The sequence below is a fragment of the Camelus dromedarius genome, chromosome 18, assembly GCF_036321535.1.
Source record: "Camelus dromedarius isolate mCamDro1 chromosome 18, mCamDro1.pat, whole genome shotgun sequence".
NCBI classification, from domain to species: domain Eukaryota; kingdom Metazoa; phylum Chordata; class Mammalia; order Artiodactyla; family Camelidae; genus Camelus; species Camelus dromedarius.
In genome coordinates this window covers 19997732-20010199 of record NC_087453.1, presented here as the reverse complement: position 1 = coordinate 20010199, position 12468 = coordinate 19997732, and the positions used below count along the sequence as shown (strand labels likewise).

The 12468-nt window shown below is 35.2% G+C and overlaps 1 protein-coding gene across 5 annotated transcripts in view; it reads left to right on the top strand.

Annotated features, from left to right (window-relative positions):
* Positions 1 to 12468, top strand: part of ITCH (itchy E3 ubiquitin protein ligase) — a 93590-nt gene that overhangs the window by 43716 nt on the left and 37406 nt on the right. For all 5 annotated transcript variants that reach the window (XM_010975143.3, XM_010975141.3, XM_010975144.3 and 2 more), the window contains 4 exons: positions 3568 to 3725; positions 5038 to 5227; positions 6439 to 6534; positions 8118 to 8292. In XM_010975143.3, the coding sequence (XP_010973445.1) occupies positions 3568 to 3725; positions 5038 to 5227; positions 6439 to 6534; positions 8118 to 8292 (619 nt within the window). The remainder of the gene's footprint in view (positions 1 to 3567; positions 3726 to 5037; positions 5228 to 6438; positions 6535 to 8117; positions 8293 to 12468) is intronic.

Sequence of the window (12468 nt, the reverse complement as noted above, 5' to 3'; positions counted from 1 at the left end):
TAATGGAAGATACAGGTAAGGTGTTAAATAATGGTGAAAAGTCTTAGAGGACATATATGTGTCCTGAAATCAAGAACACACAGACAAATTAGTCCTGAAGAAGTGAAGAGAAATTTTCTTTTCCCCATAGATGGGAAACAAACAAAATAATTAGTGGCACAGAGAAATTTTAAAGTAGAGAAGAAAGTTGAAGGATCGCTAATAATCATTTTAGAGAAGAGGCGGAGTCAGGAGAATCTACAAATTGGGTTTTAGATGTTTGAGGAGATGGGAAAAATTTTCAGTGAGCAATGGGAATGTGGCCAGGAGGAGATTAGAGATGTAGAAAATGACTGATTTTCAGGCAGTATTGATACCCCAATTGAAGTTGTTGAATAATGTGAACTGTAAAAAGCCCATGATGCCCCAGTCTCTTTGAAGTGATCAAGCTTTAGGAAACTGTAGTTTGTCAGAATAAAAGGATATGGATTGAAGAAGCACAGTAGTAACTTTTTCTGTCCTTTACCTAGATCTGTATAATTGTACAGGACCTAATAAAAGCTCTTTGCCCTACCAAATTACTATTAAACTTTTTATTACTGTTAATTTTAATGCCAGTATGCCAATCCCATTGAACCTATGGTTTAAATTGTCATAATCATCTGTCATTTCTCATTCTTTAGCTTCCAGGAGACTTGATTTGTGATTTCTTTTTTGAAACAGGAAAGGAAAGTACTGACTTTGGCAGCACAAAAAGAATTTTTATCTTTTAAGTCATTGAAAATGAAAACTTCAGGACTTTTCCTTAGTGGGGGCCAGTGAAAAATTTATCAGGACCCTTTGTAGAACTGTCTGCCCTTTTAAGTTGGTATTTTACCTAGTTTATTTACTCTACCAGTATACACCTGATTTCTCAACTGGAACTTTCTCAGCATTACTTCTTGACTCCAGAGAACAATGGTGGAAAAAGTAAATTAAGGACTAGTTGTAGTAAAAGATTACTTGGGGGTCAGGAGTGTTGGGCAACTAGTGAATTAAAGATATGAGGGAAAGTAGCCTATGATGGAGCCCATATGAGTCTTGAAGGGGACTGATGGACTGAAATAGAGGGGATTAAAGGTCGTGATGAGACAGAATAAAAGACACAGCAGGGGGCAAGTAGAAAGAATAGAAGGTTGTAGGTAGAGGAATTTCAGTTTAAGGTCTAGGAAGAGGAAACTTAAGGAGTCCTTGTATTACCCAGCTTGTCAAATAATTATGTTGAGAAACAGGCCAAAATATTAGAAGGGTGAACAGGATGTTAAAATACCCATGATACTAATCTTCAACAACAGAGCACAACACTTTTGGAATCCATTTTCTGCTGTACCTTTGCTTATCATAGCAGATTTACCTTATGCCCTGAATGTTCCCCCTCCCTCACATGTCCCTAAAACTTGACTAGCAGTCGATGTGTAATTTAGTTTCAACCTTCTAACTAAGAATGTTTTAAGGACTCATTTTACTCTCAGTCAATGAACTTTTGAGGTTTAGAGAGATTAAATGACTTTTCTTTGATCACGTAGCTTGTCAGCAGCAGAGTCAGAGATAGAAATAAATCTCAGTTTCCCATTTTTTGTCCATTCTACCAGTTGTCTGTCTTTTTTAAAGCATCATGAACCTTTCCTTCAAACTAATTTGTCGCCTCTTCAAATAGTGCAGAGAACAATACTTGAGTCTCAAAGAGGCACACAACTGAAAAGGGGGTATACGACTCAGCACCTAGGGAAAGGGGACCAGTGTCAGTGCTGACTTTTTTTTTAATTGATGTATACTCAGTTTACAATGTGTCAGTTTCTGGTGTACAGCATATTATTTGTCATACATATATACACACACTCGTTTTCATATTCTTTTTTATTATAGGTTATTACAAGATACTGAATAAGTTCACTGTGCTATACAGAAGAAACTTGTTGTTTATTTTATATATAGTAGTTAATATTTGCAAATCTTGAACTCCCACTTTATCCCTTCCCACCCCTTTTCCCCCCAGTAACCATAAGTTTGTTTACTATGTCTGTGAGTCTGTTTCTGTTTTGTAGATAAGTTCATTAGTGTCTTCTTTCTACTTTTTTTTAGCTTCCACATATGAGTTATACCATATGGTGTTTTTCTTTCTCTTTCTGGCTTACTTCACTTAGAGTGACGATCTTCAGGTCCATCCATGTTGCTGTAAATGGCATTATTTTATTTTTTATGGTTGAGTAGTATTCCATTGTATAAATATACCACAACTTCTTTATTCATTCATTAGTTAAGTGGACATTTAGGTTGTTTCCATGTTTTGGCTATTGTAAATAGTGCAGAGCTGACTCTTGTGCTACATTCAGTTCATATTCTGGGGTTCCTTGGCCTTCCTGCTGGCAGTCAGCACTAAACAATCCTTGACTGTCTATTACTGAGCTGTTCGTTTATTCAAAATAAATATTTTGAGAAACCTCCAAAGCCATAGTTGTCATGCACTACTGTTCACACAGATTATCTGGAAATCTTGTTAAATGCTTGTTCTGATATAGTGGGGTCAGGAGTGCAATCCCAGGTTGTTCATTTCTAACAAGGTACTGTGTATTGCCCTTGCTTCTGCTCCAAATACCATACTTTGAGTAGAAAAGCCCAAAAGACTTCTGGGGAACATAGTTTGAAAATGATTTAATCCATGGTATTGCCTCTATTTTGGTTTCTTGAATCTACTAGATTTTACTTAGGCTTGTTGTGAAGGTCTAGGAGTATGGATTAATATTCTGTAATGGTTTCCACTTACCAGGTAGTAGATATTAGCATTACCTGAGGCATCTCCAAAGTGGCTAACTCATGCTCTGCCTTCTAGTCCATGACTAGATCCTCCTGTGAAAAGGAATCAACTGTGTTTAACTGACAGTAGTAGTAACTTTCAGTCTGACATTTCTGTTAATGTTTTACCCAATTTCTTTCACTTCAGTTGATGTCATTGCTTTGAAGAAATGGTAGCTCCTTTAAAAAAAAAAAAAGAGTCTGTTGGCACCTCTATTCTAGATCACTAACTTTGAACATTTTGTATACCATTTGCTGGGTTGGGGAAGAGCACCCAGTCCCTGGGAAATAAATGTACTACTTTCTCCTGCTGCAGACTGTCATCCCTGCCTCAAACCTAAATAATATTAAGAACCAATGGAAACTAAGAAAATGATTGTTAAGTTATCTGTGCTTGTGATAAAATAGTGCCCTTTCTAAGGCATTTGGAGTTTTGAGAATTTGACTGTTTCTGGTTATACAGTGTAAGGGCCTCTGCAGTTATTGAAATCTGAACCAGCATACCTAATAGTTTTGAATGGCCCCAGGATTTCTGTGCTCTTGTATAACCCCTCACTCTATTTCTAAATGGGCTCTAAAGGCTGTACATAAGACTCCACCTTAGGGCGGTTCATGTGTTTGAGAAAGCTGGCCAGAAACTAGGGAGCTTTTTTTAAGCTCCTAAACTTTTGCTCTTCCTGCTGGCTTTTTGTTAAGTTCAAAGAACTTTTTTTTCCCGTTTCCCCTTTCCCTTTCCTTCCACCTCTTCTTACCCAGAGTGAACACAAATGGATCTGACGAACCTGAGGATGCAGGGTCTGGTGAAAATAGGAGAGTCAATGGGAACAATTCTCCATCACTCTCAAATGGCAGTTTTAAACCTTCTAGGCCTCCAAGACCTTCACGACCACCTCCACCTACCCCACGTAGACCAGGTATGTATTCCATCCATATACTAGGGTTATATGTAGCACACTGTACTGTGATTGTGAATAATATTCTGTTGGGGAATTGATCCTCAGGTAGGTATCGGGAGACCCTTCTGGGTTGGTTTTCTAGCTATACTTCTACATTTAAGATTTTGGTCAAGACGTGTATTCCCTAAGCTTTTCCCTTAGGGGTGAAGTTATTGAGGCAAATGCTCTACTGAGAATGAAAATCACATGTGTGCTATATAAACTATAGGCAGTACAGATAATAGTTAAATTTTCTGTCAGGATTTGTAACTGTGTGGATCTAAGCATTTCAGAGTGAGGGATCTGGTTGCATATTCTCATTATATCTTTTAAAAAAACAATCAGTAAATGATAAATAACCCAAAAATGCTAAACACTATTCAGGTTTTAAAGCAGTATACAAATTAAATGAAATAGTAAAAATATAAAAGTTTACAGTTTAAATAATTTTTCCTGATTAGACTGAATAAATCTTTAATCTTTGTTTATTTTCATCTGTTAGTATGTGGGCAGGAATGTAAATTAAGTAAACCAAATATTAGAAAAGTAAATTGGTTGTCCACAGATCATTTTATTAAATGACTGTGTTTAATTACACATCTTCCCCTTTTTTCTGTAGATAATTGTGTTAACAATATATTCCCAGTCTTTAAGATCATATACTACTTTGTCATAATATTGATTCCTTCCTCCAGGAATTGTTTTGTCAACAAGTATTTCTTGAAGATGTAATATGTACTTAATTTAATAACTGTTTGCAAGAATATTGTGCTTATCAGTCAGATCTTACAGTATTACAGCTAACATCAAAAATTAGTCTCAGATCAGGGGTGAGTATAACTCAGTGGTAGAACATGTACTTAGCATGCATAAGGTCCTGGGTTCAATCCCCAGTACCTACATTTAAAAAAAAATTTAATCTCACATCTATAGGGTTTCTTAGGAAAGACAACTTAAGGATCTGGAAAATTACTGTATGGACTTATGCCAAGGGATACCAGCACTTTTCTATTCTAAAAGTTTTTATTTCCTGTAGCATCAGGAAATCAGCATCTGTATTGTAATGAGACATAGGGTAGACAGAACCTAAAAAGTTGTAAAGAAGCCTATTAAGTGGAACCATTGTCTATTTCCCATTATTTATTTTATTTAAATAATTTTCACCTGCATATCCATGTCTTAAATTTTACATTTGTCATCTGCCTTTTTATTTTTTTAACTTAAAATTCTATCCTGAATGTAGATTTGTGAAAATAAGAGATTGTTTTTCTATTTTCCTCAAATCTTAAAGCATCTGTCAATGGTTCACCATCTACCACTTCTGAAAGTGATGGCTCTAGTACGGGCTCTCTGCCACCAATGAATACAAATTCAAATACATCTGAAGGAGCAACATCTGGATTAATAATTCCTCTTACTATATCTGGAGGCTCAGGCCCTAGACCATTAAATCCTGTACCTCAAGCTACCCTCCCACCTGGGTGAGTAATTGTTTTTGGTTAACATTTGTTTTTTTGAGACTTCTGCATGTATTTATTAATAAGGAAAATAGTACTGAACTCCATTCTTTAAAAACTGTTTTATAATTAAGAGTGTGTGTGTGTGTGTGTGTGTGTGGTGGGGTCTAAAGTGAAAATGAACAAAAAAATACTTGCCACATTTAAAATTTCTCCATTTTCAGAACAAAGTGGAAGAATTTTTTTATTTTAATTCAAGGACTCTGAGCCATAGAAAGTTAACCAAGGTCAAGTAATAAAATAGTTACCTAATTCGGATTGCCTTTTCTTTGAAGGGGGGAAAAATCACTTAAATTTTTTCTTTCATCATAAAGTCATAGCAAAGTAATGATAATTTAGGAAACTAAGAAAATTACTTCTCAATCTCATTTAAATCCTCTGATTATCTTTAAAATGAATAGCACACTAATAGTTTATATATGTATATACATTGTGACATTCAGTTTAATCCAGAGCTCAGAGTGCTAATCAAAATTAATTGAAACTCTCATGATGAGAATTTTGATTGCTGAACAAACTGTATTACTGATATGGGTAGTTAGGCCATTTTCCTTTTTGAAAGCCTACATTTGAAACCAGGTTCGAAAGTTGTTTGTACAAGGGATTGGCAAAGAGAAACTGAGTGGGTGCTGTTAGAAATGATTGTATCTTGTAAACTCTGATGATTTATTCCTGTCTTTCTCATTTTGGGGATAAACCCATCAAGGAGACTAGAATACTAGAGACTGACTTTGTCCATCAGACTATGCAGGAACACATTTGATGAAGTTTTATTCTTTGGTTTTACAGAATCCAAACTGTCCTTTGCCCTTCAGTTAACAACTCAGTCTTTGTTCAGGTTTTAAAACATAGATTATGGTTTTCTTTTCCACTTAAGTCCTTTGTATACCTGATGAAATTGAGATAGACTTTGTCTCTTCAGTGCATTACCTCAAGCCTCTTTAGAAATCTCCCAGGGCAGATACTTCTGCAGAAAAATCTCATCCACTGTGTGTCACTCTCAGGATTACATTTCTCGACTTTATTCGTAAATTTTTTTGGTATCTGCTTTATATAGTAGCCTGTTTGTTTCATTTCTGTAACATGGTTATATAAGAGAAAAAGACAAAGACAGGATTAAACAGCCAAGCTACTCATACAAGTACCATATCAGCCTTTTAAATTCTGTGTTTAAGTTGGGAGCAGAGAGTGGACCAGCATGGACGAATTTACTATGTAGATCATGTTGAAAAAAGAACAACATGGGATAGACCAGAACCTCTACCTCCTAGGTAAGTAATCTGAATTAAAGAAGAAAAAAGTATTGTTCAGAATATAGATTCTATCTGTATAAAATCTTCCCTACATTCCTGCTTTCCTCTTCCTGTCAGTCTTTTCTCTATCTACTTTGTTTTTGGTAGGTGCAGACTAGAGAAGAGAGTCAGGGAACTGATTGACACTGATGAGTGACTTCTGTTTTTACTCTTTTCTGATCTAAAGATTCCATAGGTCTTGTTATTTCCAAGTTTTCCTTTGTGAACGTTTACCTGGCTCAAACCGCAGGGTTTTTAAGATTAGTTTCTTTTAACTGAATAAGAATTATATAGCCCCATCATATATATGAGGATAAAGTCCATATTATAAAAAGCTAATATATACTAGTGAAGTTGTTGCAAAATAGTTGAGGAAATAAAAGATATAGTAATACATGCTGTTAATAAGCATTTAGCATTTCAATTATCTAAAAATAATTGGAAGAAAAAAGTTTTTATTCAAGGCAAGTCAGTAGTAAACATGGGAAGGAAAGTATTTAATCTTGCCAGTAATCTTAAATACATAGCTAAGAGGTACAACTTTACTTGTTAAATTAGCAGATAATATCCAGTGTTGATGAGGTTGTGGAGGAACTTTACCTCATAACATTGCTGGTGGTAGTGTAAATTAGTTACAGCTCTCACAGAAAAAGTATGTGTAACTGTAATAATACACGTACCCTTAGTAGTCCTCTCCAGTAAATTTATCATAAAGAAATAATGCAAAGGAAGAAAAAAATTTTTGTTACATAAGACGTGCTTATTATCTTAGTACAGTTGGCCTTCTGCATGCACAGGTTGAAATTTTGGGGATGTTCCAAAATGCAAAATACAAAAAAAAAAAATTGCCAAGGCTTGAATTTGCCAAGCCGTGGCAACTATTTACATAACATTAACATTATACTTACAACTATTTACATATTACTTATATCATATTAGGTATTATAAGTAATCTAGAGATGAAGTATACAGGAGGATGTGTGGAGGACGTGCATAGGTTGTATGCAAATACTATGCCATTTTATAAAAGGGACTTGAGAATCCGGGGTGTCCTGAAACTATTTCTTTATTAGAATATTGAAAAAACCCCTAAACAATCAACTAGGTAGAAATCACCAGTATACTTTATCAACATTTACCTAGTGTTATACACCCACTTGAAATGATGAATGAGTTGTGTTCTTGTGGAAAAGTGCTTTTTTGGACATCTGTGAAAAGCTACATATACAAATGTGTCCCTTTAAGGATTGCAGCAGTCAAAAGAACATTTGGAGGAAGGAAAATGAGAGCTTCTGTCTTAATAACTGTTTGAGACTTAAAATGCATTGTTTTACAAACCTGACAGATAGATCTTAACTTTTAAGAAAGAAATTTTTAGAAACATTCTTCTTAAGTTCACTTATAGACCATTTTAAAGTACGTAAAAGACTTCAGGTAAACCAAAAGTAGCTTTAAAAGGTAAAATCTTACCATACCTGCACAAAGGCTCAAATGAAGTCCTGTTTAATTCTTACCTATTTCACAAGTATTTGTTGAATCTGGTTGTTTTTGTTCTGATGTAGTTGGGAACGGCGGGTTGACAACATGGGACGTATTTATTACGTTGACCATTTCACAAGAACAACGACGTGGCAGAGGCCAACATTGGAATCTGTCCGGAACTATGAACAATGGCAGCTCCAACGAAGTCAACTTCAAGGAGCTATGCAGCAGTTTAACCAGAGATTCATTTATGGGGTGAGTGGCCTGTTACATTATAAACTTAAGGAGTGTTTGATTTTTAACCTTTTCCTGCACATGAAGTGTAAAGCACTAAAAAGGAAGGTAAAAGTAGGATGTCAACCCAGTTGTTGCTGTTAATAGACATTATTTTTAGACCTTGTCTCGTTCTCTGTGTAAGGTGATTGATCTTTTCTTTTTGAAATTTCCTGTAGTTCAACCTCCTTTGCTTTGTTACTATCAAAAATAAAAAAGTTAGGACAACTTAAAATTCATTTACAAAAGAATAGTGAAAACAAATCCAGGTAGTTTGAAAAGAATTTAAAACAGTTCTAAATTTAATTCTGTCCAACTCAGCAGAACATTAGATGGCTTGGGTCTAACAGCACCTGACTCAAGTGGTTGTGCAGAACTGATGATAGAGTTGAATCGTTTTGTAACATATAAATGTAAAGTTTATCTAATAAATTGTTTAGTGCCCTTGGAGACTAAAGAAACTTGTTTTCTTATAGGATTATGTTAAATATACTACTCTGGCTTCAAAACCATATTACTTTGATATAAAAACATCTCCTTTCTGGAAATGGTTTAAATTATACACATTTTCCTTTAGCGTAATGTTGCAGTAATAGTGATAAGTACACCAAAATGTATTGTTTTGTTATGCCACTGTTGGTGCTAGGAATTTTACAGTCTCTCAAATCATAAAGTATCAATGATCCTTTCTTTAAGGAGAGGCAAATAGTCCTTGGAGAAATTTGACTTTGTGTGCCAAACAAGGAGGATTTGTTTAGGTAATATATAGAACTTAAAGAGAAGAAAACCAGCTCTCCAAGAGTTCAAAAGAAGCTGACCCTCTCCATTGCCACCTCTTCCCTTTTACTACCATCAATATCATCCCCATTAGAATCCATCAGGGTAAATTACTGTCCTCATTAGGCATTGCCTTTTTTGCTTTTTTCCCTTTTCCTATTTCTTGCACCATGCCACCATAATAGTTATCACTCACTGATGTAGACAGATTTCACCTTTATCAGCCGCTTTTCCTTCACCACTTGATTATGGTTAAGATAACTTTTTTCATGTAACAGTTTTTCCAGCCACCGTCTGTAGACAACTGTCACTATCTTCCCATTTCCAGTGGTTTTAGAGGTGAAATTAATTTTTGTCTCATCTACCTTATTACCCTTTTCGTATTTTATTCCAGTGCTGTTTTACACCTTCCTTTCTTTCTCAATTATAATCACCTTTGGTGTGCCTGGCCAAATTTCTTTTAGGTGTGAATGCCTGGCTTGCCTGCCTTCTTTAAAGCTAGTTTCCACATGGGTGTCCAGTGGAAAGAGCATGGGCTTTGGAGTCAGACACATCTGGGTTCGAATCCTGGTTCCACAGTTACTTTCTCTATAAGACTTTGAGTAAGTTACTTAACCTCCTCAAGACTCATTTACTTTATTTAAAAAAAAATTTCTGTATATTTACATAATTACCTCAGCGGGTTTTTTCTTTTTTCTTTTTTTTTTTTTAGGATTCTGTAAAATTAAGTTCCTAATATGTTTGGCACATGCTAGATGCATAGAAATGTTAGTTTTCATCTTTTTTCTCCCTCATATCCACAATTGTAGGGATGCACTATATCTCAGTTTTACCATACATGATCTTTTACTTTATTTTTATTGAAGTATAGTTGGCTTATATTATATTAGTTTCAGGTGTACAATGTGGTTATTCAGAATTTTTACAGATTATATTACACTTAAAGTTATAAAATATTGGCTATATTCCTTGTGCTATACAATATATCCTTGTAGTTTATTTATTTTATACATAGTAGTTGTATCTCTTAATCCCCTACCCCTATCTTGCCCCTCTCTCCTTCCCTCTCCCCACTCCCCATAGTTTGTTCTCTGTATCTGTGAATCTTTTTGTTTTGTTCATTCATTTTTTGTATTTTTAGATGATATTTAAACAATATCATATAGCATTTGTCTTTCTCTGTCTCTATTTCACTAGGCATAATACCCTCCAAGTTTGTCCATGTTGTTGCAAATGGCAAAATTTCATTTTTTAAAAAATGGCTGAGTAGTATTCCATAGTGTATATATACACATCGTCTTTAGCCATTCATCTGTTGATGGACACTCAGGTTGCTTCCATATCATGGCTATTGTAAATACTGCTACTGTGAACATTGGGGTGCCTGTATCTTTTTGAATTAGTGTTTTTATTTTCTTCAGATGTCTACCCAGGAGTGGACCTGCTGGATCATTTGGTGGTTCTATTTTTAGTTTTTTGAGGAACCACAATACTGTATTCCAAAGTGGTTGTACCAATTTACATTTCCACCAACAGTGTACAAGAGTCCCTTTACTCCACATCCTTGCCAACATTTGTTATTTGTGATCTTCATGATAATAACCATTCTGATAGGTATGAGGTGATATCTCATTGTGGTTTTGATTAATGATGTTGAAGATCTTTTCATGTGCCTGTTGGCCATCTGTATGTCTAGTACACAATCTTTTAAAATACTCTTTTTAAAGACAGATTTAGCAAATTCCTGGAGAACCTAGAATGTCTATTGCCTCTTTGTAAACTCGACCAATTCAATACTCAGAGTCTTTGGAACTTTTCTTGAATTGCAGCTTTTACTCACCATCCATGTTCTCCCTCCCTCCCCCCATCCAAATTCTTACTCTGTGTTATAGGATGCTTTGAAATCATAAATAACTTAAAACAGCCTATTTTAGTTGCCCTTAGCATAATATAGCAAGCAGTATGAACTGAAGTGAATGAATTGAACTTTTTTTCCTTCCTCCCCCAACCCCCGCCCCCTTTCTCTTTCTTTCATATATCTACCTCCCTGTTTTCAAAAAGATCTTATACCTGGTTTGAAGCCTTATTCTGAATTAAACATTCTTAATACCAGCTACTTAAAAAGTGGTGGGTGTTGCTTAGAATATCTTTTTGTTGGGAATATGAAGTGGGCTTTATTCTGACCCTGGTTACAAGACAATAGATGCTCATATGCCTAGCATTTTTAACTTCAGAATGGATGTAGTTGATGATGGATCGTGTGTAATGGCTCTTTGTGGCCCATGGCTTCATTGTGCCTGTCTCAACCTTATCTGTCTGGGGACAGTGAGCCAGTGGGATAGGCTTAGGTCTTAGACAGTTTTCAAAGCAGCTTGTTATATACCAGACTTCTCAGACCTGTTCTACAATCAGGGTTCAAACCTTGTATGGTATTTTGCCTTGTCTTCCCTACTCTCCTTTTCATGATTGTGTTTATCGGGAGGAGCAAGGTCAGTTTTTGACAAGCGTATCTTCCAAGAGCTTTTAAATCAGAAATGAAATATCTCTTATGCTTTTAAAACTTTTTCAGTTAGTTAACTCAGTTTCTATAAGTTAGTGACATGGAGAAAAAGAGAGAGACAGTTGGGGAGCTGTTACAGATTGAGACTTGAGAGTCAACCAAATGCAATGTGAGGACTTTGCTTACTGGGTCAAATCAGAATCCAAACAATTAGAGGCATTTAATTAGGGATTGTATATTTGATGATCAAATTAACAGATTCTTTGCTAAGCGTGATAATGATACTGTGGTTGTATAAGAAAATGTTCACAAATTTTAGAAAGACATACTAAAATACATAGGAGTGAAATGATGACTGATTTTTGCTTCCTCAAAGAATAGGGGAAAAAGATAAGACATATGGCATTTTAGATAATTGTTGAATCTTGGTGCTGAGTATATGGGGGTGCACTGTCCTATTTTACTTGTGTATTTTTTCCCTTAAAAAAAAATCTATTTGCCTTATCTTTCTAAAGAGGAAAGGGCTAATAACTACATCTTACTGAGAGACCAAAAAGTACTCCCCACTTTATTATACATATAAATTAAAACGCACTCATTATCCCTACACCATGCACAGTCAGTATGACTTTTACTTCTCTTTCTCTAATGGTTTACTCCTACTTTCCTTTTATCTTACCAAACCTCTCTCTATTCATGTGATAATTGCAAACAAATTTAAGAAGTCTCCTATAAAGTACTAGGCTTGTCAGTTCCTTTCAACTGGAATTGTTTCCTGTTACTCATCTGACAGCCTATTCTCCCTGCTCCAACTCTCTTCCCACAATTCTTTGTATATCCTATACTCTGTATATGATCCTTTCTTTTTGAGTTAGAAATAA